A 26397-nucleotide genomic window follows, 5' to 3' on the forward strand; every position below is an offset into this window, starting at 1 on the left:
AAGGAGAGGAGTGGAGGGGAGAAGGAGAGGAGGGGGGGAAGGAGAGGAGGGGAGGGAAGGAGAGGAGGGGAGGAGAGGAGGGGTAGGAGAGGAGAGGGGTGTGGCAGAGGGAGCGTGAGCTGAACAGCGGGGAGCCGGAGCCATAGCAGGAGCTGGAGGAGGGATGTGCAGTCCGATCTTCGCTGCCCCAGTGAGCCCATTCGGCCAGGGCTCGGGGCGGTGTGCTCAGGCCCCTCCCACACAGTTTCGGACACCTGGAGCTACTGCACATGTGCGCACACTGTAGCGCGCATATGCAGAGGTCCCAGCACTGTTTTCAGTGCCGGGACCTGGCTCCGCCCCTGACTGCGCTGCGTCTAAGGCCTGGATCGACCTGAGGGAGTGGAGAATACCGAGCTATGTTTTCGGCGTGGTTTTGAGCACGGAAATCAGGCGTGGCTCGCGTTGTTGCGCTGTTCTAGGCGCGGCCCGAAACTTGACCCCTATGATTCTAGTTACCTTTAATGGTTGAAGAGGGATTTCTTTCTGCAGAAACATTCGGTACTTGTCCGCAAGAAATTCCACAGGAGTCACCGTTCCAAAACCAACTTTGTCCATCAGGCATTTAAATGTCTGAAACACAATCACCACATCAAAAAGCTACTTTCAGATGGGCACGTACACGGTTTAATGCATTAAATCTACATACAGGAACTGTCGCTGCACTAATGTGGGTGAGAGGCAGAGGAGAGCTCCATTTCTCACTGGGGCAGTGAACCCAGGACATCGACACTCTGCTGCTATAATCATCTTTCCACTGAAATCATGATCATAAAAGTCGGTATTCAGAACTGTTGTTCAAAAAGGAGACTGATGACACAGTGGCTGAAACTTTTCACATCTGGGACGTTCTACAGATCCAATCCAGATCTCAGAACGAGAAATTCTCGAGTCAGCTGAAAGTGAATTGAGCAAACCTGGTGGTCAATTTAGAGACAAGATTAATCAAATTAACTAAATGGCTTACCCCTTATCCTTAGACTGTGACTCCTGGTTCTGGACTTCCACAACATCGGGACAAGTCTTCCTGCATCGAACCTGTCCAGTCCCGTCAGAATTTTATATGTTTCTCTGAGATTCCCTCTCATTCTTCTAAATTCCAATGAATATAAGCCTAGTCGATCCAGTCTTTCTTCATATGTCAGTCCTGCCATCCCGGGAATCAGTCTGATGAACCTTCGCTACACTCCTATACTCAAATCCTCTCGCTATAAAGGCCAACATGCCATTTGGCTTCTTCACCGCCTGCTGTACCTGCATGCCAACTTTCAATGACTGATGTACCATGACACTCAGGTCTCATTGCACCTCCCCTTTTACTAATCTGTCACCATTCAGATAATAATCTGCCTTCCTGTTTTTGCCACCAAAGTGGATAACCTCACAATTATCCACATTATACTGCATCTGCCATGCATTTGCCCACTCACCTAACTTGTCCAAGTCACCCTGCAGCCTCTTAGCATCCTCCTCACAGCTCACACTGCTACCCAGCTTAGTGTCATCTGCAAACTTGGAGATATTACATTCAATTCCTTTGTCTAAATCATTAATGTATATTGTAAATAGCTGGGGTCCCAGCACTGAACCTTGCAATACCCAACTAGTCACTGCCTGCCATTCTGAAAAGGACACTACTCTTTGCTTCCTGTCTGCCAACCAGTTCTCTATCCACGTCAGTACATTACCCCCAATACCATGTGTTTTAATTTTGCACACAAATCTCGTGCGAGACCCTGTCAAAACCCTTTTGAAAGTTTAAATACACCACATCCACTGGCTCCCCCTTGTCCATCCTCAAAAAATTCTAGATTTGTCAAGCATGATTTCCCTTTCATAAATCCATGCTGACTTGGACCAATCCTGTCACTGCTTACCAAATGCGCTGCTATTTCATCTTTAATACTTGATTCCAACATTTTCCCCACTACTGATGTCAGGCTAACCGGTTTATAATTCCCCGTTTTCTCTCTCCCTCCTTTTTTTAAAAACTGGTGTTACATTAGCTACCCTCCAGTCCATAGGAACTGATCCAGGGTCGGTAGACTGTTGGAAAATGATCATCAATACATCCACTATTTCTAGGTCCACTTCCTTAAGTACTCTGGGATGCAGTCTATCAGGCCCCGGGGATTTATCGGCCTTCAATCCCATCAATTTCCCTAACACAATTTCCTGACTAATACGGATTTCCTTCAGTTCCTCCTTCTCACTGGACCCTCGGTCCCCTAGTATTTCCGGAAGGTTATTTGTATCTTCCTTCGTGAAGACAGAGCCAAAGTATTTGTTCAATTGGTCTGCCATTTTTTTGTCCCCCATTATAAATTCACCTGATTCTGACTGCAAGTGACCTACGTTTGTCTTCACTAATCTTTTTCTCTTAATGTATCTATAGAAGCTTTTGCAGTCAGTTTTTATATTCCCAGCAAGCTTCCTCTCATATCCTATTTTCCCCCTCCTAATTAAACCCTTTGTCCTCCTCTGCTGAATTCTAAATTTCTCCCAGTCCTCCGGTTTGCTGCTTTTTTTGGCCAATTTATATGGATTTAACACTTTCCTGAATTTCCCTTGTAATCCACGGTTGAGCCACCTTCCCCGTTTTATTTTTACTCCAGACAGGGATGTACAATTGTTCAAGTTCATCTATGTGATCTTTAAATGTCTGCCATTGCCTATCCACCGTCAACCCTTTAAGTATAATTCGCCAGTCTATCCTAGCCAATTCACGCCTCATAGCATCAAAGTTACCTTTCTTTAAGTTCAGGACTCTAGTCTCTGAATTAACTGTCACTCTCCATCTTAATGAAGAATTCTATATATTATGGTCACTCTTCCCCCAAGGGGCCTCGCACAACAAGATTGCTAAACACCCAGTCTAGAATGGCCAGCTCTCTAATTGGTTCCTCGACATGTTGGTCTAGAAAACCATCCCTTATACACTCCAGGAAATCCTCCTCCACCATATTGCTACCAGTTTGTTTAGCCCAATTTATTTGTAAATTAAAGTCACCCATGATAACTGCTGTACCTGCACGCATCCCTAATTTCATGTTTGATGCCATTCCCAACCTCATTATGACTGTTTGGTGGTCTGTACACAACTCACACTAACGTTTTCTGTTTTTTGGTGTTCTGCAGCTCTTCCCATATAGATTCCACCTCATCCACGCTAATGTCCTTCCTTACTATTGCGTTAATCTCCTCTTTAACCAGCAACGCTACCCCACCTCCTTTTCCTTTCAGTCTCTCTTTCCTGAATGTTGAATACCCCTGGATGTGGAGTTCCCAGCCTTCGTCACCCTGGAGCCATGTCTCCGTAATCCCAATTACATCATATCCGTTAACAGTTATCTGCGCAGTTAACTCATCCACCTTATTACAAATGCTCCTCGCATTGAGACACAGAGCCTTCAGGCTTGTTTTTCTTACACTCTTTGTCCTTTTAGAATTATGTTGTAATGTGGCCCTTTTCGATTTTTGCCTTTGATTTTTCTGCCCTCCACATCTTTTGCTTCTGACCCCATTTTACTTCCCTCTCTCTCCCTGCATAGGTTTCCATTCCCTTGTCCTATTAGTTTAAATCCTCCCCAACAGCACTAGCAAACACTCCCCCTAGGACTTCGATTCCGGTCCTGCCCAGGTGCAGTGAGGGGGAGGGGGGAGGGGGGGGGGGGAAAGAGGGTGGTCCTTTTCTTCATGTTGCAAGACATTGTTAGAACAGAGTAAATTTGACCAGGGAATGCTTGGTACCGGGACAGGGTACACCTTCACCCGAGGAACACAAAGAATTTGGTTGACTTATTCTTCACATATCACCACAACTTGACATTTAGCCTGCAGCCGTCAACAGTGATTATACCCAATTATCTAATGGGCTGTGCATTTTAGGTTTCCACCAAGCCCTGAAGAGATGCACGAGGGAAAAAAGGAATCCAGGTTAGAGAAGAGATTGGGATCATAATCGTAGGTGCACCAACCTCATGAATTCACATTGGGAAGAGAAACAGGCAGAGGCATGTTGCATTTCAAAAGATAAATCTGGATCCGAATCCAAATCTGACAATGTTACACAAGATTGGGATTCTATTAACAAGTCAAACTACTGTGAAGTTTGGTAACACAGGCTTAATCAAAGTTTCTTGCGTTAAACGGAGTGGGAAGAAATCTTAAAGAAAGACTTGGATTTATTTAGCGCCTTTCATGACTACCAGACGTCTCAAAGCGCTTTGCAACCAATGAAGAACTTTTGAAGCGTAGTAACTGTTGTAATGTAGAAAATATCCCTCTTCAAATTTTCTAGTATGAGCATAGCACAAACCAAAACTGAACTGCAATGATTATACAAAAAAGGTGCTCCATACCAGTACAGGCCACTGCACACCATCTGTAGTTTCTCTTGGCGATTTCCTTTCAGCCAGAACTAGTTGGTGTTCGATCAGGAAGACCCTCAGCTCCTCGTCATGAAGCTTCATCCATCGACACCAACTTTCATCAAATTCTAAAAAGACCTGAAGTAAGGGAGAGGGATAAATGAATATAATCAATGAATCCGTCTTTATCGAAAGAATCGGAGTGATTTGAACACAGCGCTCACAAGGTGCTGAGAGTCTGTATGTCATAACCCTTACCACTTATCTGAAAGTTGTTCTCATGTCACAAGAGATAGTTGGGAGGAAGAATACACTAAAATACTAGCCCAGATTTTGTGGTCCGCGCTGAAGCGACGGCACTCGCCGCTGACCTTGAACAAAGCTGCCCACAAAGATCTAGCGATCCCTGCGGCATGAATTTTACCTCTCCCAATGTCAGTTTGAATCTGCCGCCAAATCAGGTGAATCCAAAGCTTCCAGCAAGTGATGTCATCAAGCTGGCTATGCAGCCAATCACACGGAAGAATTCTCAGACAGCAAACCAGGAAGTAAAATGCACAAATTATAATTTACTTTTTTCTTAGAGAATGAAATAAAGATTGGGACATACACATAACTTACGGTAGAAGCTGAAATATCAAACAAACTTAAAAAATTAAAAACCATATAATTCTTATCTTATGTGACATTCCACAAATATAAAAATTAGTATTACACTGGAATATCGCCGTTAAAAACCCAGTTACACCTCTTTCAATAAGGCATATCTTTTTCAGGGGTTTTTAACGGCAATATTCCAGTGCAATACAGGAAGTTTGCATCAGGAACTACATTTCAGTGAAATTTTAATTGATTGTGGGCTCCGTGGAGTTCCATAGCGCAACTGGTGGAGAAGCGTAGAATCACTGATGGCAAGCTACTGGGAATGGTAGCATAGTGATTATATTACTGGACTAGTAATCTAGAGGCCTGGACTTACGTTCAGGAAACAGGAGTTTAAATCCCATCACGACAGCGGGGGAATTTAAATTCAGTTAATTAAACCTGGAGTAAAAAGCTATTTTCAAAGTAACACAGCAAACGAGCCCAAGGTGGGCAGAGGAAACATTTCAAGGACACCCTCAAAGCCTCCTTGATAAAATGCAACATCCCCACCGACACCTGGGAGTCCCTGGGCAAAGACTGTCCTCAGTGGAGGAAGTGCATCTGGGAGGGCGCTGAGCACCTCGAATCTCATCACCGAGAGCATGCAGAAACCAAGCGCAGGCAGCGGAAAGATCGTGCGACAAACCAGTCCCACCCACCCTTTCCTTCAACGAATATCTGTCCCACCTGTGACAAGACTGTAAGTTCTCGTATTGGACTGTTCAGTTACCTAAGTACTCATTTTTAGAGTGGAAGCAAGTCTTCCTCGATTCCGAGGGACTGCCTATGATGATGGATGACCATGAAATTACTGGATTGTCATAAAAACCCAACTGGTTCACCAACATCCCAAAGGGAAGGAAACCTGCCACCCTTACCTGGTCCGGCTGATATGTGACTTCAGATCCGCAGCAATGTGGTTGACTCTTAACTGCCTTCTGAAGTGGTCTAGCAAGCCACTCAGTTGTAACAAACCGCTGCTGCAGCGGTTCAAGAAGATGGCTTCCCCCACCATTTTCTCAAGGGCAATAAATTCTGGCCTTGCCAGCGACGCCCACATTCCGTGAACGAGTAACAAAAACCTCTGGATTTTCGTGTTTATCTGTGCGTGCACTGATTCCAGAAGTTGCTGTCACTTTCGGGAGGAGTAATGACGGAGAACACCGACAGTTTTGTCGTCATCACCACTGCAAAATCCGGGCTGGTATGTCTTACAATAGACTTCATAAAAGCTCGAGTTTTTTTGTAGACATACATTTGGGTGGCTTTATTACTGTGGTATTCACAGCACTTTGCACAAGCCAAGAACTATATTCAAAAGGCCTACTCAATTTCCTAGACCTACTGACACCAACAGTTAGCTACAGCAAAATAACAGGTTTATTGAGTGTTTGATCAACGACAACATTTTTGCTTATATGTCCGACAGGAAACAGCAATTATCATTCACACGAACATTATCCCACGGTATACACAGAACAGCTAAATCTGATTTTTTTTCCCACAATTTATTTCTCCTCCTCTCCTAATAAGAGATTTGCATTTATGAATCACCAATCATGTCTCGACCCACTATGCAATCAACATATAACTGCAACCTGAGGGTTTATTAGGATGAATACTGTGCAGCCCTGCCCAAAAGTTCTCTCACCCTTTATCTTAGTTGGCCTGTTGCAAAGAATTTTTGGAATTCACTCCAATCAGAAAGTTGACTTCAAATTTGCAACCAGTTTTATGTCTTTGTAACTCTCCAAAAAATAGTTACAATGATCATTTGTGTGTGTTTTACTTCTCATTGGCGTGGGGGAAGAAAAATACTCTTGTCCACGCTGATTGCAATTATGAACTTTTTTGTTGGAAACTGAAGCCCATAGGTGAATTTAAGCTAAATTAACATAACCCAGAATGGCAAAATCTCTGAAGCATCTTTGAATTGTAATTGCTACATCTCCACAACTTGTAATCATCTTTCTAATACAATACTGCTTAGTTAAATAGTTCCACAAACAGGCGCTCCCACGGTCAAAGAAAACTAAATTTAGAAAATGATTAGGCTGCTCATTCACACCCACACACACTTGATTCAGACAAAGCTCCTGAAGTTGGGTGTTGACGACAGTAGGGGGAGGGGTGTAGAGGCCTCTGACAAAGAGAGAGAGTTCGATGTCCTTTACATGTTAGTTCAGAGACTCTACGGCAGCGGTTCAAGAAGGCGGCTCACCACCACCTTCTCTAGAGCAATTAGGAATGGGCAATAAATGCTGGCCTCGTCAGCGACGCCCATGAATGAAAAAAGAAAAATCCTCATTTATTACCTCAGCCAAGCCCAAGTGCCTCCATATGAAGATTTCCTTTCATTTAATTATCCTTTCACTCAATATATGTTTATAAAAGTGTTCTCTTTTCTGCTACCTGCTAATTTTTTCTTATGCATTCTCTTTTTGAGCCCATTATTTCCTTTTTCAGTTCTCTTCTGCACTTCCCATAATTATGTTTGACTCTGTACTGTATTATTAACCTGACATCATAAGCCTTCTTTTTCTGTTTTGTTGCAATCACAATTTTGTTAGACATCGAGGGAGCTCTAGCTTGGAATGCCTTTCCTTTTCTAGTCTGTACCCAAACTATCTCCTCCTTGAAGGCCCTAAGTTTCTCCTTCCAGTTTTACATAGATTACATGGAATATACAGCACAGAAACATGCCATTCGGCCCAACCATTCAATGTTGGTGTTTATGCTCCACTCGAGCCTCCTCCAGTCTTTCCTCATCTAACTATCAGCATAACCCTCTATTCCCTGCTCCCTCCTATGCTTATCTAGCTTCCCCTTAAATGTATCTATACTCTTCGCCTCAACTACTCCCTATGATAGTGAATTCCACGTTCTCACTACTGGATAAGTAATTTTTTTCTGAATTCTCTATTGGATTTCTTGGTGACTATCTTATATTGATGGCCTCCAGTTTTGCTCTTCCCCACAAGTGGAAATTCTCTCTGGCTACTCTATCAAAACCTATCATCATTTTAAAGACCTCTATTAGGTCACCCCTCAGCCTTCTATTTTTTTTGTTTCATATGTGTTGTTGAATTCTTCAGAAAGGTTTTTATCTGTGAAATTCTCTTTTCACTGGTGAATGTTGTGCAGCCATCAGGTAGATTGTTCCATGTTGATATGCTTGCTAAACGATTAATAATTGTTACATCTATCTATGTATTTAGTGAGTAATAATTCACAATTTATTACAGGAGAAATCCAGTCATGTGTAATATATCTGTTGTAAAATGTTTACAAATGCCATCCTTTAAAACTTTAAACTCCAATTAATCCATCCATTAATGGATATTTGGCAGGTCACTTATATCTGATGTCATTTGGCAAAGGTGAGGGAAGTCGTGTGCATAAGCTACTTTGAGTCTGCACTGAAATCCAAGTGTGCATTTATATTGTAACTGGAGTGTTGGTGTGAAGTGATTTCGCTTTGCACCGACTCTGCAATTCTAGTGTAATTGTAACCTGAACCCTTTGTCAGGACCCAACCTGATGCTGGAATGAACCAGGGCTGTGCGGTGGAGTCAGTCGGTTTCTGATCTTCATACCTGATTTACACTTCAGTTGAAAGAATCAACTTTGGATTTGCGACAGCACTAGACTTGTGGAGTTTAAACTTGTGGAGCTAGAAATTCGGTTTTGAAAACAGTATTTTTACGCCAAAATTACTGTTTTCGCTTCGCTACCTTTTTCAGGCCAGATATTCTTTAATTTGCACAGCGGTAAAAATCAGCGTTGCACGAGTATTCGCAGTGCAAACCGCGAATTTCGGCAACTTTAGTCTGGGGCCGAAAGCGCTGCGAGAGGCGCCTTGGGAGAGGAGAAAAACAAAAAAATTGTAAAAAAAATTTCACAAAACCCTTACATATTAAATCGCTGAAAAAGAATTAAAAAATAAAAACTTTAACTTACTTTTTTTTTTTAAACAGGTCTTCATACTTACCGCTGCTGGTAGGACTGCAATGCAGGTTTTCCCGTCGGTATTCTACGGGTGCGGAGAGAGCCAAAAATCGATCGCGAACACATTTTCGGGTGTAGCACGTCGGCACTCCTCTCCCCGGCGGTACATGGAAAGCGATGCCGCAGAAGGTCACCGAAGATCCCGCCGACCGGGTTTTCGTCTCGGAGGGTGAAATAGCGACAATAACCCGTTCGTAAAGTTGGTGAATTTCTAGCCACACAAGTTTAATCTCCACAAGTCTAGTGCTGTCGCAAATCCAAAGTTGATTCTCTCAACTGAAGTGTAAATCAGGTGCGAAGATAAGAAACCAGCTCCAACACACAGCTCTGGTCCATTCCAGCACCAGATTGGGTCCTGACAAAGGGTTCAGGTTATAATTACATTAGAATTGCAGAGTCAGTGCAAAGCAAAATCACTTCACACCAACACTCCAGTTACAACATAAATGCTCAGCTATTTCAGCGCAGACTCCAAGTACACTCCCTCCCTCACCTTTGCCAAATGACATCAGATATAAGTGACCTGCCAAATATCCATTAATGGATAGATTAATTGGTTATTAAAGTTTCAAAAGGATTTTACAACAGATATGCACACACACATACACAGGATTGTGGACTTCTGAAATCAACTGCGATTTATTACTCATTAAATACATCGATAGATATAACAATTATTAATCATTTAGCAAGGATATCAACATGGAACAATCTATCTGATGGTTGCACAACATTCACCAGTGAAGAGAGAATTTCACAGATAAAAACCTTTCTGAAGAATTCAACAACACATATGAAACAAAAAAAAATAGAAGGCTGAGTGGTGATCTAACAGAGGTCTTTAAAATGATGAAAGGTTTTAGAAACATAGAAAATAGGTGCAGGAGTAGGCCATTTGGCCCTTCTAGCCTGCACTGCCATTCAATGAGTTCATGGCTGAACATGCAACTTCAGTACCCCATTCCTGCTTTCTCACCATACCCCTTGATCCCCCTAGTAGTAAGGACTTCATCTAACTCCTTTTTGAATATATTTAGTGAATTGGCCTCAACAACTTTCTGTGGTAGAGAATTCCACAGGTTCACCACTCTCTGGGTGAAGAAGTTTCTCCTCATCTCGGTCCTAAATGGCTTACCCCTTATCCTTAGACTGTGTCCCCTGGTTCTGGACTTCCCCAACATTGGGAACATTCTTCCTGCATCTATCCTGTCTAACCCCGTCAGAATTTTAAACGTTTCTATGAGGTCCCCTCTCATTTTTCTGAACTCCAGTGAATACAAGCCCAGTTGATCCAGTCTTTCTTGATAGGTCAGTCCCGCCATCCCGGGAATCAGTCTGGTGAACCTTCGCTGCACTCCCTCGATAGCAAGAATGTCCTTCCTCAGGTTAGACCAAAACTGTACACGATACTCCAGGTGTGGCCTCACCAAGGCCCTGTACAACTGTAGCAACACCTCCCTGCCCCTGTACTCAAATCCCCTCGATGAAGGCCAACATGCCATTTGCTTTCTTAACCGCCTGCTATACCTGCATGTCAACCTTCAATGACTGATGTACCATGACACCCAGGTCTCATTGCACCTCCCCTTTTCCTAATCTGTCACCATTCAGATAATAGTCTGTCTCTCTGTTTTTACCACCAAAGTGGTTAACCTCACATTTATCCACATTATACTTCATCTGCCATACATTTGCCCACTCACCTAACCTATCCAAGTCGCTCTGCAGCCTCATAGCATCCTCCTCTTGACTACACTTCAAAAGTACTTTATTGGCTGTAAAGTGCTTTGAGATATCCGGGGTCGTGAAAGGTGCTTAAAAAGTAGGACCTCAAAAGTAGTAATCTCGGGATTGCTACCAGTGCCAGGTGCTAGTCAGAGTAGGAATCGCAGGATAGCTCAGATGAATACGTGGCTTGAGCAGTGATGCAGCAGGGAGGAATTCAAATTCCTGGGGCATTGGAATCGGTTCTGGGGGAGGTAGGACCAGTACAAACCGGACGGTCTGCACCTAGGCAGGACCGGAACCAATGTCCAAGGGGGAGTGTTTGCTAGTGCTGTTGGGGAGGAGTTAAACTAATATGGCAGAGGGATGGGAACCAATGCAGGGAGACAGAGGGAAACAAAATGGAGACAGAAGCAAAAGACAGAAAGGAGATGAGTAAAAGTGGAGGGCAGAGAAACCCAAGGCAAAAAACAAAAAAGGGCCACTGTACAGCAAAATTCTAAAGGGTTAAAGTGTAATAAAAAGGCAAGCCTGAAAGCTCGGTGCCTCAATGAGAGGAGTATTCGGAACCCAGGAGAGGGCTCTGCGTTAGTTAGAGTGCGTGAGAGCTCAGATGAACAGGACCCCAAGAAAGAATGCAAAAGGCAGGAGGCAACAGCAAAGTAGCACTGGGGTAAGTGTAAATCACAAGGTGATAGGAAGGGACAATATATATGAATATAAAGGGGCTGCAGGAGGGGTCAAAACTAAAAATCATGGTTTAAAAACTAGTATTAAAACACTCTACCTAAACGCACGCAGCATTCGAAATAAAGTAAATGAGTTGACGGCGCAAATCATTACAAATGGGTATGATTTGGTGAAATTACAGAAACGTGGTTGCAGGGTGGCCAAGACTGGGAATTAAACATACAGGGGTATCTGACAATTTGGAAAGATAGACAAGAAGGGAAAGGAGGTGGGGTAGCTCTGTAAATAAAGGATGATATCAGGGCAGTTGTGAGAGACGATATTGGCTCTAATGAACAAAATGTTGAATCATTGTGGGTGGAGATTAGAGATAGTAAGGGGAAACAGTCACTGGTGGGCGTAGTTTATAGGCCCCCAAATAATAACTTCACGGTGGGGCGGGCAATAATCAAGGGAATAATGGAGGCATGTGAAAAAGGAACGGCAGTAATCATGGGGGATTTTAATCTGCACATCAATTTTACAAATCAAATCGCACGGGGTAGCCTTGAGGAGGAATTCATAGAATGCATACGGGGTTGTTTCTTAGAACAGTATGTTACAGAACCTACAAGGGAGCAAGCTATCTTAGATCTGGTCCTGTGTAATGGCATGGTCTTGGGATGGGGGGTGGGCTGTTTGGGGCTGGGATGGGGAGAGACTTCTTCACTCGGGGAGTTGTTGGCCTGTGGGATTCCCTGCCGCGGAGAGTTGTTGATGCCAGTTCATTGGATGTGTTCGGGAGGGAGTAGGATGTGGTCCTTGCGGCTGGGGGGGGGGGGGGGGGGGTCGGGGGGGGGTGTGGAGGGGGCAGGTGATCAGCCATGATCTTATTGAATGGCGGTGCAGGCTCGAAGGGCCGAATGGCCTACTCCTGCACCTATTTTCTATGTTTTTTTTTCCTCGCAGCTCACACTGCCACCCAACTTAGTGTCATCCGCAAATTTGGAGATACTACATTTAATCCCTTCGTCTAAATCATTAATGTACAGTGTAAACAGCTGGGGCCCCAGCACAGAACCTTGCGGTACCCCACGAGTCACTGCCTGCCATTCTGAAAAGTTCCCATTTACTCCTACTCTTTGCTTCCTGTCTGACAACCAGTTCTCAATCCATGTCAGCACACTACCCCCAATCCCATGTGCTTTAACTTTGCACATTAATCTCTTGTGTGGGACCTTGTCGAAAGCCTTCTGAAAGTCCAAATATACCACATCAACTGGTTCTCCCTTGTCCACTCTACTGGAAACATCCTCAAAAAATTCCAGAAGATTTCTCAAGCATGATTTCCCTTTCACAAATCCATGCTGGCTTGGACCCATCATGTCACCTCTTTCCAAATGCACTGCTATGACATCCTTAATAATTGATTCCATCATTTTACCCACTACCGATGTCAGGCTGACCGGTCTATAATTCCGTTTTCTCTCCCTCCTTTTTTTAAAAAGTGGGGTTACATTGGCTACCCTCCACTCGATAGGAACTGATCCAGAGTCAATGGAATGTTGGAAAATGACTTTCAATGCATCCACTATTTCCAAAGCCACCTCCTTAAGTACTCTGGGATGCAGTCCATCAGGCCCTGGGGATTTATCGGCCTTCAATCCCATCAATTTCTCCAACACAATTTCCCGACTAATAAGGATTTCCCTCAGTTCCTCCTCCTTACTAGACCCTCTGACCTCTTTTATATCCGGAAGGTTGTTTGTGTCCTCCTTAGTGAATACCGAACCAACATACTTGTTCAATTGGTCCGCCATTTCTTTGTTCCCCGTTATGACTTCCCCTGATTCTGACTGCAGGGGACCTACGTTTGTCTTTACTAACCTTTTTCTCTTTACATATCTATAGAAACTTTTGCAATCCGTCTTAATGTTCCCTGCAAGCTTCTTCTCGTACTCCATTTTCCCTGCCCTAATCAAACCCTTTGTCCTCCTCTGCTGAGTTCTAAATTTCTCCCAGCTACTATTTCTGGCCAATTTGTATGCCACTTCCTTGGCTTTAATACTATCCTGATTTCCCTTGATAGCCACGGTTGAGCCACCTTCCCTTTTTTATTTTTACGCCAGACAGGATAGAATAGACAGAGAGAGAGAATTTCCACTTGTGGGGAAGAGCAAAACTGGAGGCCATCAATATAAGATAGTCACCAAGAAATCCAATAGAGAATTCAGAAAAATGTACCCAGTAGTGAGAACGTGGAATTCACTACCATAGGGAGTAGTTGAGGCGAAGAGTATAGACACATTTAAGGGGAAGCTAGATAAGCATTGGAGGGAGCAGGGAATAGAGGGTTATGCTGATAGAGTTAGATGAGGAAAGACAGGAGGAGGCTCAAGTGGAGCATAAACACCTGCATGGACTGGATGTGCTGAATGGCCTGTTTCTGTGGTTTATATCTCATGTAATCTATATAAAACTGGAGGAAGAAACTTAGGGCCTTCAAGAAGGAGATAGTTTGGGTACAGACTAGAAAAGGAAGGGCATCCTAAGCTAGAGCTCCCTGGATGTCTAACAAAATTGAGATTACAATGAAACAGAAATAGGAGGCTTATGATGTCAGGTTAATAATACAGTACAGAATCAAACATAATTACAGAACGTGCAGAAGAGAACTGAAAAAGGAAATAATAGGCTCAAAGAGAATGTATGAGAAAAGATTAGCAGATAATAGAAAAGGAAACACTTTTATAAACATATATTGAGTGAAAGGAGAATTACATGAAAGGAAATCTTCATGTGGAGGCAGTTGGGCTTGGCTGAGGTAATAAATGAGGATTTTTCTTTTTTTTTCCATTCGTGGAATGTGGGTGTCGCTGGCAAGGCCAGCATTTATTTGCAAATCCCTAATTGCCCTTGAGAAGGTGGTGGTGAGCCGCCTTCTTGAATCGTTGCAAAACCACTTTGCATCATTCTTCACTAAAAAAGATGCTACCATTATCACAGTAAAGGAAGTAGAGAAATCAGATAGAATAAAAATTGATAAAGAGGAGGTACTAAAACAGTTGGCAGTGCTCAAAGTCAAAAAGCCACCTGGCCCAGATGGGATGCAAACATGCTTGCTATGGGAAGCTAGGGTGGAAATAGCAGAGGCTTTGATTGGATGTGGGAATGGTGCCAGAGAACTGGAGGGTTGCAAATGTTACACCCCTGTTCAAAAACAGGATGGGGGGTGGGGGATAAAAACCAGATGTTAAGTACAGGTCAGCAAGCCCAAATCAGTGGAGAGGAAAGTTTGAGACACCACAATCCGGAACAAAATTAATTGTCACTTGGAAGAACATGGGCTAACATAGATAGCATGTTAGATGACATAACATGACAGCTAACATGGATTTGTTAAAGGCAAATTGTGTCTTACTAACTTGATTGAGTTCTTCAATGAAAATACAAAGACGTTTGATGAAGGTAGTGCAGATGATGCGTAAATGAACTTTCAATAAGGCGTTGATAAAGCGCCACATAATTGACCAGTTAGCAAAAATGAAGTTCATGGGATGAAAGGGGCATTGGCAGCGTGGAATCAAAATTGGCTGCAAAACAGAAAGCAGAGTAGTAGTGAACGGTTGTGTTTTGGACTGGAGGAAAGTATAAAGTGGTGTCCCCCAGGAGTCGGTATTAGGGCTACTCCTCATTTTGATATAGGACTTAGGTATAGTTGGCATCATTTCAAAGTTTGCAGGTGACATAAAACTTGGAAATGTAGTAAAATGTGAGGAGGATAGTAACAGACTTTAGGAGGCCATAGACAGATTGGTGAAATGGGCAGACACATGGCAGATGAAATTGAAAGCAGCCAAGTGTGAAGTGATGCAGTTTGGAAGAAAAAATGACAAGAGGTAATATAAACGAAATACAGGCTAGTGCAAATTTAAAGGGGGTTCAGGAACAGAGAGTCCTGGGGGTTCACATACACAAGTCTTTGAAGATGGCAGGACAAATTGATAAAGCGATTTTTAAAAAGCATACTGGATCCCTGGCTTTATAAATAGAGGCATAGAGTACAAAAGTAGCAGGTCACAGATTCAATCATTGAGTTACTAACTTCAGCTACCGAGGGGAGTCGAGCATCTCCTGGGAACGTGCAGAAGAAAAACAAGAGGATTTTGGAAGACTACATACATCGGGCCTGGCAGCAGTCTGGGGGGAAAAGCTACCCTCAGCCACAAGGGTTCATGCACATTTTTGTATTCCTGGTTAAACCCTAAATATTTCTGTTGCAGAACTATTAAATATTTCTAACTTGCCTTACTGTAAATCAAGATGCCAGATTAGTTGATCACAGAAATTCTGGGACAAATTTAAAATTTATTAGGAATGATAAGAGAGTGGGAAAGTGAATTGTAATTTGAGAGATATGTTATGATATCGGCACTTCTCAGTTAAATAACATAAGAAATAGGAACAAGAGTCGGCCATTTGGCCCCTCGAGCCTGCACCGCCATTCAATAAGATCGCGGCTGATCTGATCATGGGCTCAGCTCCACTTCCCTGCCCACTCCCCATAACCCTTTACTCCCTTATCGCTCAAAAATCTGTCTATCTCTGCCTTAAATATATTGAATGACCCAGCCTCCACAGCTCTCTGGGGCAGAGAATTCCATAGATTTACAACACTCATAAGAAATTCCTCCTCATCTCAGTTTTAAATGGACGGCCCCTTATTCTAAAACTATGTCCCCTAGTTTTAGTTTCCCCCATGAGTGGAAATATCCTCTCTGCATCCACCTTGTCGAGCCCCCTCATTATCTTATATGTTTCAATAAGATCACTTAAGTTACTTTCTCCTGGGTTTTTCGGTTGCAGCATCGCGAGATCACTTTTATATTGGCGTTGGTTCAGTTTCAGTTCCTAGTTTTGCAGTTCCTTCATGCCAGCGGTGGACTCCCTGAATCAATGAAAGACAAAAGATGCAGCTTCTCAATGGGGTATTGCACTGGTTCCCCTGCTGCCCTGTGGGGATGCTACAAAAGTAATTATTTGGGGGTAATTGTGCATGAAACACAAAAGGATAGTATGCCAGTACAGCAAGTGATCAGGAAGGCCAAAGGGGATGGAGTATAAAAGCAGGGAAGTCTTGCTACAGCTATACATGGTATTGGTGAGGCCACACCTGGAATACTGCGTGCAGTTTTGGTTTCCATATTTACAAAAGGATATACTTGTTTTGGAGGCAGTTCAGAGAAGGTTCATTAGGTTGATTCCAGGGATGAGGGGGTTTGACTTATGAGGAAAGGTTGAGTAGGTTGGGCCTCTACTCATTGGAATTCAGAAGAATGAGGTGATCTTATCGAAACGTATAAGATTATGAGGGGGTTTGACAAGGTGGATGCAAGTTTCCACTGATAGGGGAGACTAGAACTAGAGGGCACGATCTTAGAATAAGGGGCTGCCCATTTAAAACAGAGATTAGGAGAAATTTCTTCTCTGAGGGTTGTAAATCTGTGGAATTCACTGCCTCGGAGAGCTGTGGAAGCTGGGACATTGAATAAATTTAAGACGGAAATAGACAGTTTCTTAAACGATAAGGGGTTATGGGGAGCGGGCAGGGAAATGGGAGCTGAGTCCATGATCAGATCATCCATGATCTTATTGAATGGCGGAGCAGGCTCGAGGGGCTGTATGGCCTACTCCTGTTTATGTTCCAACCAGCAGGTACATTCAGTGCACACTAACTGAATTGCAGTCGAGTTTGCTTTCCTCTTCCGAAGTTCATCGCGGTAAAAAGATTGCAAATTAAACACAAATAACTCAGCAAGCTAGAAATGCAAATTTGTAACGGGAAGCGGTCGAAAGCAGAGCAACAGAACACAGTGGAAAAAGGGGGAGGGGGGGGGGGAAGTTATTAATGTTATTCTTAGCAAAGTAAAACGGATTTTTTTCCTCTGTTATGAACGACTTTAAAATAAAACACCGTTTTAAAAAAAAAGTTATAGTTTGTTGATTCAAATCTATGGTTCATATACCACAATCACCAAATTAAACTGAATTCACCAAGGGCATATTAACGAATGTATTAATATTAAACCACACACACACATATTCCCAATATTTTTTTCAAACATCGATCAGATCAAGTATTGAACATGTATTTCTCCCCCCAACTGTATTCTTTTCTTTAAAATGTTACAAATTCAAATCCCTTTCGCCCACCTCCTAACAAAATAACTGTTCATAATCGCTTTTCACTCACCAACAAATCTGGGTTTGTCAGATCTTTGTGGGAAACAGCTCTGATGATCCCTGCCCTCCAATCCCATTCTGACATTCGCCCCAGCTCGAGCGCCTGGGTGAAGCCGGACAGGACGCACAGAAAGCGCTTGCCCACCAGGTCTAAGGGCGGTGCAGCTTCCCCCTGATCCTGCTGCTGCAGGACTCGCTCTTGCATCTCGAGCAGGGACATGTTTCAACGGCCGACCCTTTCCAACGTCCAGCTCCGGGCCACGTTCCACTCACCAGTTGCCCGCCTTACATTCGCATCTCCTTGCCCCACTGACACACTGCAACCATCGTCCAGCCCTCCTCCCCCAGCTTCTCGCTGATTGGACGCCCCAGCGTTAAGCGCGCTCCGGATTGGCCCGCGGGCCGGCCCTCCCCCCCCCCCCACGTCAATCATTCTCCTTCCTGCTCCGCCCCGCTCGCGTGCGACCCGTCCTCTTTCGTACCCGTCCGCGCCGCCAGCAAAACTAGCTCGCCGTGCGAACGGGCATTTTTTTTAAAAAAAATAAGCTTCGGCGTACCCGGTGCAAGCGAGTGCTTTTTTTTTGTGGGGGGTAGCGGGGGGTAGCGGCCTTGCACGTGCCGGTCGACAAAAGCGACGCCTCGGCCGTCAAAGTATTTTTTTTAAGTTATTCCGGTCAGCGCGTGCGAGCGGCAGGCGACAATGTTTTGGTGGGGAGTGAGCAGGGTCACCTACGTGCCGTTCTGTGCGTAGACATTGAGGGTGTTGGGGAGGAGGGAGAGTCAGCGCTCTGTTTTACTGCCCTCTGTAGTGCACAGTGCAGTGTTGCACCAACTTTAAAAAAAAAACTTTCCATTCCAACCTGGGCAAATTTAACTCCTTATCTCAGGAGACTGACTCATGCTTACAGTTCCACAACTCCTTAAAAAAACACACAGTTGTACAGGGCCTTGGTGAGGCCACACCTGGAATATTGTGTTCAGTTTTGGTCTCCTAATCTGAGGAAGGACGTTCTTGCTATTCAGGGAGTGCAGCGAAGGTTCACCAGACTGATTCCCGGGATGGCGGGACTGACATATGAGGAGCGACTGGATCGACTGGGCGTTTATACACTGGAGTTTAGAAGGAGGAGAGGGGATCTCATAGAAACATATAAAACTCTGCCGGGACTGGACATGTTCCCAATGTTGGGGAAGTCCAGAACCAGGGGACACAGTCTAAGGATAAGAGGTAAGCCATCGAAGACCCTTCCTATCACCTTGTGGTTTACACTTACCCCAGTGCTACTCTGCTCTGTTGCCTCCTGCCTTTTGCATTCTTTCTTGGGATCCTGTTCATCTGAGCTCTCACCCATTCTAACTAGCACAGAGCCCTCTCCGGTGTTCCAAATACTCCTTGCATTGAGGCACCAAGCTTTCATGCTTGCCTTTTTATTACACTTTGATCAAAGGGTTAAATCATGGCTGGAGAGCTCGGTCACGTGATATGCTCCTCCTGTACCACGTGGGAACTCGGACACTTCCGGTGTCCCTGACGACTACGTGTGCGGGAACTGTATCTGCCTCCAGCTCCTGGCGGTCCGCGTTGCGGAATTGGAGCTGAGGGTGGATTTACTCTGGAGCATCCACGATGCTCAGAATGACGTGAGTAGCACGTGTAGCGAGTTGGTCTTACCGTAGGCGAAGGGTCCACAGCCAGATAGGGAATGGAAGACCAGCAGGAAGAGCAGTGCAAGGAAGGTAGTGCAGGGGTGCCCTGCGGTCATCCCCCTGCAAAACAGATACACCGTTTTGAGTACTGTTGAGGGGGATAACTCATCAGGGGAGGGCAGCAGCAGCCAAGTTCATGGCACCGTGGCTGGCTCTGCTGCACAGGAGGACAGGAAAAAGAGTGGGAGAGCGATAGTGATAGGGAATTCAGTTGTAAGGGGAATAGATAGGCGTTTCTGCGGCCCCAACCGAGACTCCAGGATGGCATGTTGCCTCCCTGGTGCAAGGGTCAAGGATGTCTCTGAGCGGGTGCAGGACATTCTGAAACGGGAGGGTGAACAGCCAGTTGTCATGGTGCACATTGGTACCAACGATATAGGTAAAAAAAGGGATGAGGTCCTATGAGACTAATTTAAGGAGCTAGGAGCTAAATTAAAAAGTAGGACCTCAAAAGTAGTAATCTCGGGATTACTACCAGTGCCACGTGCTAGTCAGAGTAGGAATCGCTCAGATAAATACGTGGCTTGAGCAGTGGTGCAGCAGGGAGGAATTCAAATTCCTGGGGCATTGGAACCAGTTCTGGGGGAGGTGGGACCAGTACAAACTGTACGGTTTGCACCTGGGCAGGACCGTAACCAATGTCCTCGGGGGAGTGTTTGCTAGTGATGTTGGGGAGGAGTTAAACTACTATGGCAGGGGGATGGGAACTAATGCAGGGAGACAGAGGGAAACAAAAAGGAGACAGAAGCAAAAGACAGAAAGGAGATGAGTAAAAGTGGAGGGCAGAGAAACCCAAGGCAAAAAACAAAAAGGGCCACTGTACAGCAAAATTCTAAAGGGTCAAAGTGTAATAAAAAGGCAAGCATGAAAGCTCGGTACCTCAATGCGAGGAGTATTCGGAACACAGGAGAGGGCTCTGAGCTAGTTAGAATGGGTGGGAGCTCAGATGAACAGGATCCCAAGAAAGAATGCAAAAGGCAGGAGGCAACAGAGCAGAGTAGCACTGGGGTAAGTGTAAACCACAAGGTGATAGGAAGGGACAATATGTATGAATATAAAGGGGCTGCAGGAGGGGTCAAAACTAAAAATCATGGTTTAAAAACTAGTATTAAAACGCTCTACCTAAACGCACGCAGCATTCGAAATAAAGTAAATGAGTTGACGGCACAAATCATTTCAAATGGGTATGATTTGGTGGCCATTACAGAAATGTGGTTGCAGGGTGGCCAAGACTGGGAATTAAACATACAGGGGTATCTGACAATTCAGAAAGATAGACAAGAAGGGAAAGGAGGTGGGGTAGCTCTGTTAATAAAGGATGATATCAGGGCAGTTGTGAGAGACGATATTGGCTCTAATGAACAAAATGTTGAATCATTGTGGGTGGAGATTAGAGATAGTAAGGGGAAAAAGTCACTGGTGGGCATAGTTTATAGGCCCCCAAATAATAACTTCACAGTTGGGCGGACAATAATCAAGGGAATATTGGAGGCTTGTGAAAAAGGAACGGCAGTAATCATGGGGGATTTTAACCTACATATCGATTGGTCAAATCAAATCGCACGGGGTAGCCTTGAGGAGGAATTCATAGAATGCATACTGGATTGTTTCTTCGAATATTATGTTACAGAACCTACGCGGGAGCAAGCGATCTTAGATCTGGTCCTGTGCAATGAGACAGGAATAATAAACAATCTCCTAGTGAAAGATCCTCTCGGAATGAATGATCACAGTATGGTTGAATTTGTAATACAGATTGAGGGTGAGGAAGTAGTGTCTCAAACGAGCATACTATGCTTAAACAAAGGGGACTACAGTGGGATGAGGGCAGAGTTGGCTAAAGTAGACTGGGAACACAGACTAAACGGTGGCACAAAGTGGAGGACTTTTAAGGAGCTCTTTCATAGTGCTCAACGAAAATATATTCCAGTGAAAAAGAAGGACGGTAAGAGAAGGGATAACCAGCAGTGGAAAGCCAAGGAAATAAAGGAGAGTATCAAATTAAAAACCAATGCGTATAAGGTGGCCAAGGTTAGTGGGAAACTAGAAGATTGGGAAAATTTTAAACGACAGCAAAGAAGGACTAAGAAAGCAATAAAGAAAGGAAAGATAGATTACGAAAGTAAACTTGCGCAAAACATAAAAACAGATAGTAAAAGCTTTTACCGATATATAAAACGGAAAAGAGTGACTAAAGCAAATGTTGGTCCCTTCGAAGATGAGAAGGGGGATTTAAAAATGGGAAATGTGGAAATGGCTGAGACCTTAAACAATTATTTTGCTTCCGTCTTCACAGTGGAAGACACAAAAACAATGCCAAAATTTGCAGGCCACAGGAATGTGGGAAGGGAGGACCTTGAGACAATCACTAAAGATAGACAAGTCCCCTGGTCCTGATGAAATGTATCCCAGGGTATTAAAAGAGATGGCGGAAGTTATAGCAGATGCATTCGTTATAATCTACCAAAATTCTCTGGACTCTGGGGAGGTACCAGCGGATTGGAAAGCAGCTAATGTAACGCCTCTGTTTAAAAAAGGGGGCAGACAAAAGGCAGGTAACTATAGGCCGGTTAGTTTAACATCTGTAGTGGGGAAAATGCTTGAAGCTATCATTAAGGAAGAAATAGCGGGACATCTAGATAGGAATAGTGCAATCAAGCAGACGCAACATGGATTCATGAAGGGGAAATGATGTTTAACTAATTTACTGGAAATCTTTGAGGATATAACGAGCATGGTGGATAAAGGTGTACCGATGGATGTGGTGTATTTAGATTTCCAAAAGGCATTCGATAAGGTGCCACACAAAACGTTACTGCAGAAGATAAAGGTACGCGGAGTCAGAGGAAATGTATTAGCATGGATAGAGAATTGGCTGGCGAACAGAAAGCAGAGAGTTGGGATAAATGGGTCCTTTTCGGGTTGGAAATCTGTGGTTAGTGGTGTGCCACAGGGATCGATGCTGGGACCACAACTGTTTATAATATACATAGATGACCTGGAAGAAGGGACAGAGTGTAGTGTAACAAAATTTGCAGATGACACAAAGATTAGTGGGAAAGTGGGTTGTGTAGAGGACACAGAGAGGCTGCAAAGAGCTTTAGATAGCTTAAGCGAATGGGCTAAGGTTTGGCAGATGGAATACAATGTCGGAAAGTGTGAGGTCATCCACCTTGGGGGAAAAAAAACAGTAAAAGGGAATATTATTTGAATGGGGAGAAATTATAACATGCTGCCGGGCAGAGGGACCTGGGGGTCCTTGTGCATGAAACTCTTTTAGAGTCTACCTGCAAAACATAAACATTAAACTGTGCCACCCGACCTGGGTGACACACCAGACATTTACAAGGCCCTTTTTTTCCTTTTTTTGGTTTTTTTTTTGTGTTTTTTTTTGGGCACTAAAATCACAATTTCTCCGGTGCCCCCTATAAAAGGGAAGGGGACACTAAAAGCACCGGCAATTAAAACAAATTAAACTTTAAAACGTAAAATCAAATTAAAATTTGGTTGCCGGGCGTGATGATGCACTCCAGTCCCTCCGGTGCCCACCTCTCGCGGAAGGCCGCGAGCGTACCGGTGGACACCGCGTGCTCCATCTCCAAGGACACCCTGGACCGGATGTAAGAGCGGAAGAGAGGCAGGCAGTCAGGTTGAACGACCCCCTCGACCGCCCGCTGCCTGGACCGGCTGATGGCACCCTTGGCCGTGCCCAGGAGCAGTCCTACGAGGAGGCCTTCGGACCTACCCGCTCCCCTCCGCACAGGGTGCCCAAAGATCAGGAGGGTGGGACTGAAGTGCAGCCAGAATTTCAGGAGCAGCCCCTTCAAATAATGGAACAGGGGCTGCAACCTCGTGCACTCAATAAAAACATGGAACACGGACTCCTCCAGACCGCAGAAATTGCAGGCGGCCTGGGAGTCCGTGAACCGGCTTAGAAATTTGTTGCACGGCACTGCTCCGTGCACCACCCTCCAGGCCAAGTCCCCGATGAATAGTGGGAGGACCCCTGCGTAGAGTGCCCTCCATCGGGGACCCCCGCCTCCTCCGGACGGCAAGATGGTACGCCATGGCGTGTCCGGACGGCCGGCGAGGATGGCAAAGTTGAGGGTGTGCAGGAGCAGCCCGTACAGGAAACCCCTCCGCGCGGAACTGAAAGGCACGGAGGGGATTTCCCCGAGGCGGCTCAAGTTGTGAGGCGCCGGCCCCCGAGGGAGGTTCCGGGGTTCGGCGCCGATGAGGAATTCCGTCCGGACGGGGGTCAGTTCGGACGGGATCTCCCCACGTGCTTGAGCCTCCTCGATGCACCTAACGGAGTCAGGGCCCAGAGCTGTTTTTAGCGACTCGATGGCATCGGCCGCGTGGCGGACGTTGGCAGAGTTTATCCTTGTGCATGAATCCCAAAAAAGTTAGTTTTCAGGTGCAGCAGGTAATCAGGAAGGCGAATGGAATGTTGGCCTTCATTGCGAGAGGGATGGAGTACAAAAGCAGGGAGGTCCTGCTGCAACTGTATAGAGTATTGGTGAGGCCGCCCCTAGAGTACTGCGTGCAATTTTGGTCACCTTACTTAAGGAAGGATATACTAGCTTTGGAGGGAGTACAGAGACGATTCACTAGGCTGATTCCGGAGATGAGGGGGTTACCTTATGATGATAGATTGAGTAGACTGGATCTTTACTCGTTGGAGTTCAGAAGGATGAGGGGGGGATCTTATAGAAACATTTAAAAAATAATGAAAGGGATAGACAAGATAGAGGCAGAGAGGTTGTTTCCACTGGTCGGGGAGACTAGAACTAGGGGTCACAGCCTCAAAATACGGGGGAGCCAATTTTAAAAAACCGAGTTGAGAAGGAATTTCTTCTCCCAGAGGGTTGTGAATCTGTGGAATTCTCTGCCCAAGGAAGCAGTTGAGGCTAGCTCATTGAATGTATTCAAATCACAGATAGATAGATTTTTAATCAATAAGGGAATTAAGGGTTACAGGGAGCGGGCGGGTAAGTGGAGCTGAGTCCACGGCCAGATCAGCCATGATCTTGTTGAATGGCGGAGCAGGCTCGAGGGGCTAGATGGCCTACTCCTGTTCCTAATTCTTATGTTCTTATGACTAAGATGAGAAGCGTCTTCACTCAGAGAGTGGTTAACCTGTGAAATTTCCTACCGCAGAGAGTTGTTGATGCCAGTTCATTGGATATATTCAAGAGGGAGTTAGATATGGCCCTTACTGCTAAAGGGATCAAGGGGTATGGAGAGAAAACAGGAAAGGAGTACCGAGGTGAATGATCAGCCATGATCTTATTGAATGGTGGTGCAGGCTCGAAGGGCCGAATGGCCTACTCCTGTACCTATTTTCTATGTTTCTATAAGGACAAAGTATTATTTAAATTGTGATGGCTTGGGAAGTGTTGATTTACAGAGGGACCTGGGTGTCCTTGAACACCAGTCATTGAAGGCAAACATGCAGGTGCAGCAAGCAATTAGGAAGGCAAAAGGTATGTATGTTGGCCTTCATTGCAATAGGATTTGAGTGCAGGAACAAGGCTGTCTTACTGCAGTTATGTACAGCGCTTTGGTGAGACCGCACCTGGAGTATTGTGTGTAGTTTTGGTCTCCTTACTTAAGAAAGGATATACTTGCCATAGAGAGATTGCAGCGAAGGTTCACCAGACTGATTCCTGAAATGGCAGGACTGTCGTATGAGGAGAGATTGGGTCGACTGGGCCTGTATTCATTAGAATTTAGAAGAATGAGAGGGAATCTCATTGAAATGTATAAAATTCTGACTGGGTTGGATAGACTGGATGTGGGGAGGTTTCCCCTGGCTGGGAAGTCTAGAACAAGAGGTCACAGTCTCAGGATACAGGGTAGGAAATTTAGGACCGAAATGAGGAGAAATGTTTTCACTCGGGGAGGTAAACCTATGGAATTCTCTACCACAGAAGGCTGTGGGGGCTAAGTCACTGAATATATTAAAGAGGGAGATATATATATTTCTAGAAACAAAAGGCATCAAGGCGTATGGGGGAAAAGCGGGAATATGGTGACGAGATAGACGATCAGCCATGAACATATTGAATGGTGGTGCAGACTCGAAGGGCCGAATGGCCTACTATTGCTCCTATTTTCTATGTTTTCCACAACTCCCCACTCAGAGGGCTGTTCTTCACCCAGAGGGTTGTGAATCTTCGGAATTCTCTGCCCCAAAGTGCTGTGGATGGTGAGTCGTTGAGTAGATTCAAGGCTGAGATCGATAGATTTTTGGACTCCAGAGGAATTATGGGGATGGGGCAGGATAGTCAAGGGGCAAGAGGAGGGGAGGAACTTATTATCACAATCACTAAGGAGGCAGTATTCAGTAAGATAATGGGACTAAAGGCAGATAAATCCCCTGGACCTGATGGCTTGCATCCTAGGGTCTTAAGAGAAGTAGCGGCAGGGATAGTGGATGCATTGATTGGAATTTACCAAAATTCCCTGGATTCTGGTGAGGTCCCGGCAGATTTGAAAACTACAAATGTAACGCTCCTATTTAAAAAAAGGAGGCAGACAAAAACCAGGAAACTATAGATCAGTTAGCCTAACATCGCGGGTTGGGAAAATGTTGCAGTCCATTATACAGTATCGGGAGTTCGAGAGTTCGGTGCGTTCAGGAAGCCGGTGAGTTCGGGAGGCCAGAGAGGTCAGTGAGTTCGGGAGGCCAGAAAGGTCGGTGAATTCTGGAGGCGAAAGAGGTTGGTGAGTTGGTAAGTATCTCACTTTTCTCTTTTTCTTTTTACTTAGATTTTAAACTAGATAAGAATAACTAGAGGGATGGCAGGGTAAGCTCAGTCCTGTGGAGTGCACATCCTGCGGCATGTGGGAAGTCCGGGACGCTTGGCGCGGCCTCGACAACCATGTGGCAGGAGGTGTCTCCAGCTTCAACTACTCAAGCTCTGGGTTTCGGAGCTTGAGTGGCAGCTGGAGTCAATACAGTGCATCCGCGAGGCTGGGAACTACG

At 44.9% G+C, this 26397-nt stretch overlaps 1 protein-coding gene across 2 annotated transcripts in view; it reads right to left on the minus strand.

Moving 5' to 3' along the window:
* Positions 1 to 18007, minus strand: part of LOC139236732 (lysine-specific demethylase 3A-like) — a 112174-nt gene extending 94167 nt beyond the window's left edge. The window contains exons 1-4 of one of the 2 annotated variants that reach the window (XM_070866852.1): positions 17710 to 17783; positions 16298 to 16404; positions 4401 to 4547; positions 499 to 612 (exon numbers count right to left, since the gene is read on the minus strand). In XM_070866852.1, the coding sequence (XP_070722953.1) occupies positions 499 to 612; positions 4401 to 4511 (225 nt within the window). In that variant the 5' untranslated portion in view covers positions 4512 to 4547; positions 16298 to 16404; positions 17710 to 17783. Of the gene's footprint in view, positions 1 to 498; positions 613 to 4400; positions 4548 to 16297; positions 16405 to 17709 lie in introns of both variants that reach the window. The other variant, XM_070866850.1, reaches the window with a different exon arrangement.
* Between the last annotated feature and the right edge of the window lie 8390 nt (positions 18008 to 26397).

The sequence above is a fragment of the Pristiophorus japonicus genome, chromosome 2 (genome assembly GCF_044704955.1).
Source record: "Pristiophorus japonicus isolate sPriJap1 chromosome 2, sPriJap1.hap1, whole genome shotgun sequence".
Classification (NCBI taxonomy): domain Eukaryota; kingdom Metazoa; phylum Chordata; class Chondrichthyes; family Pristiophoridae; genus Pristiophorus; species Pristiophorus japonicus.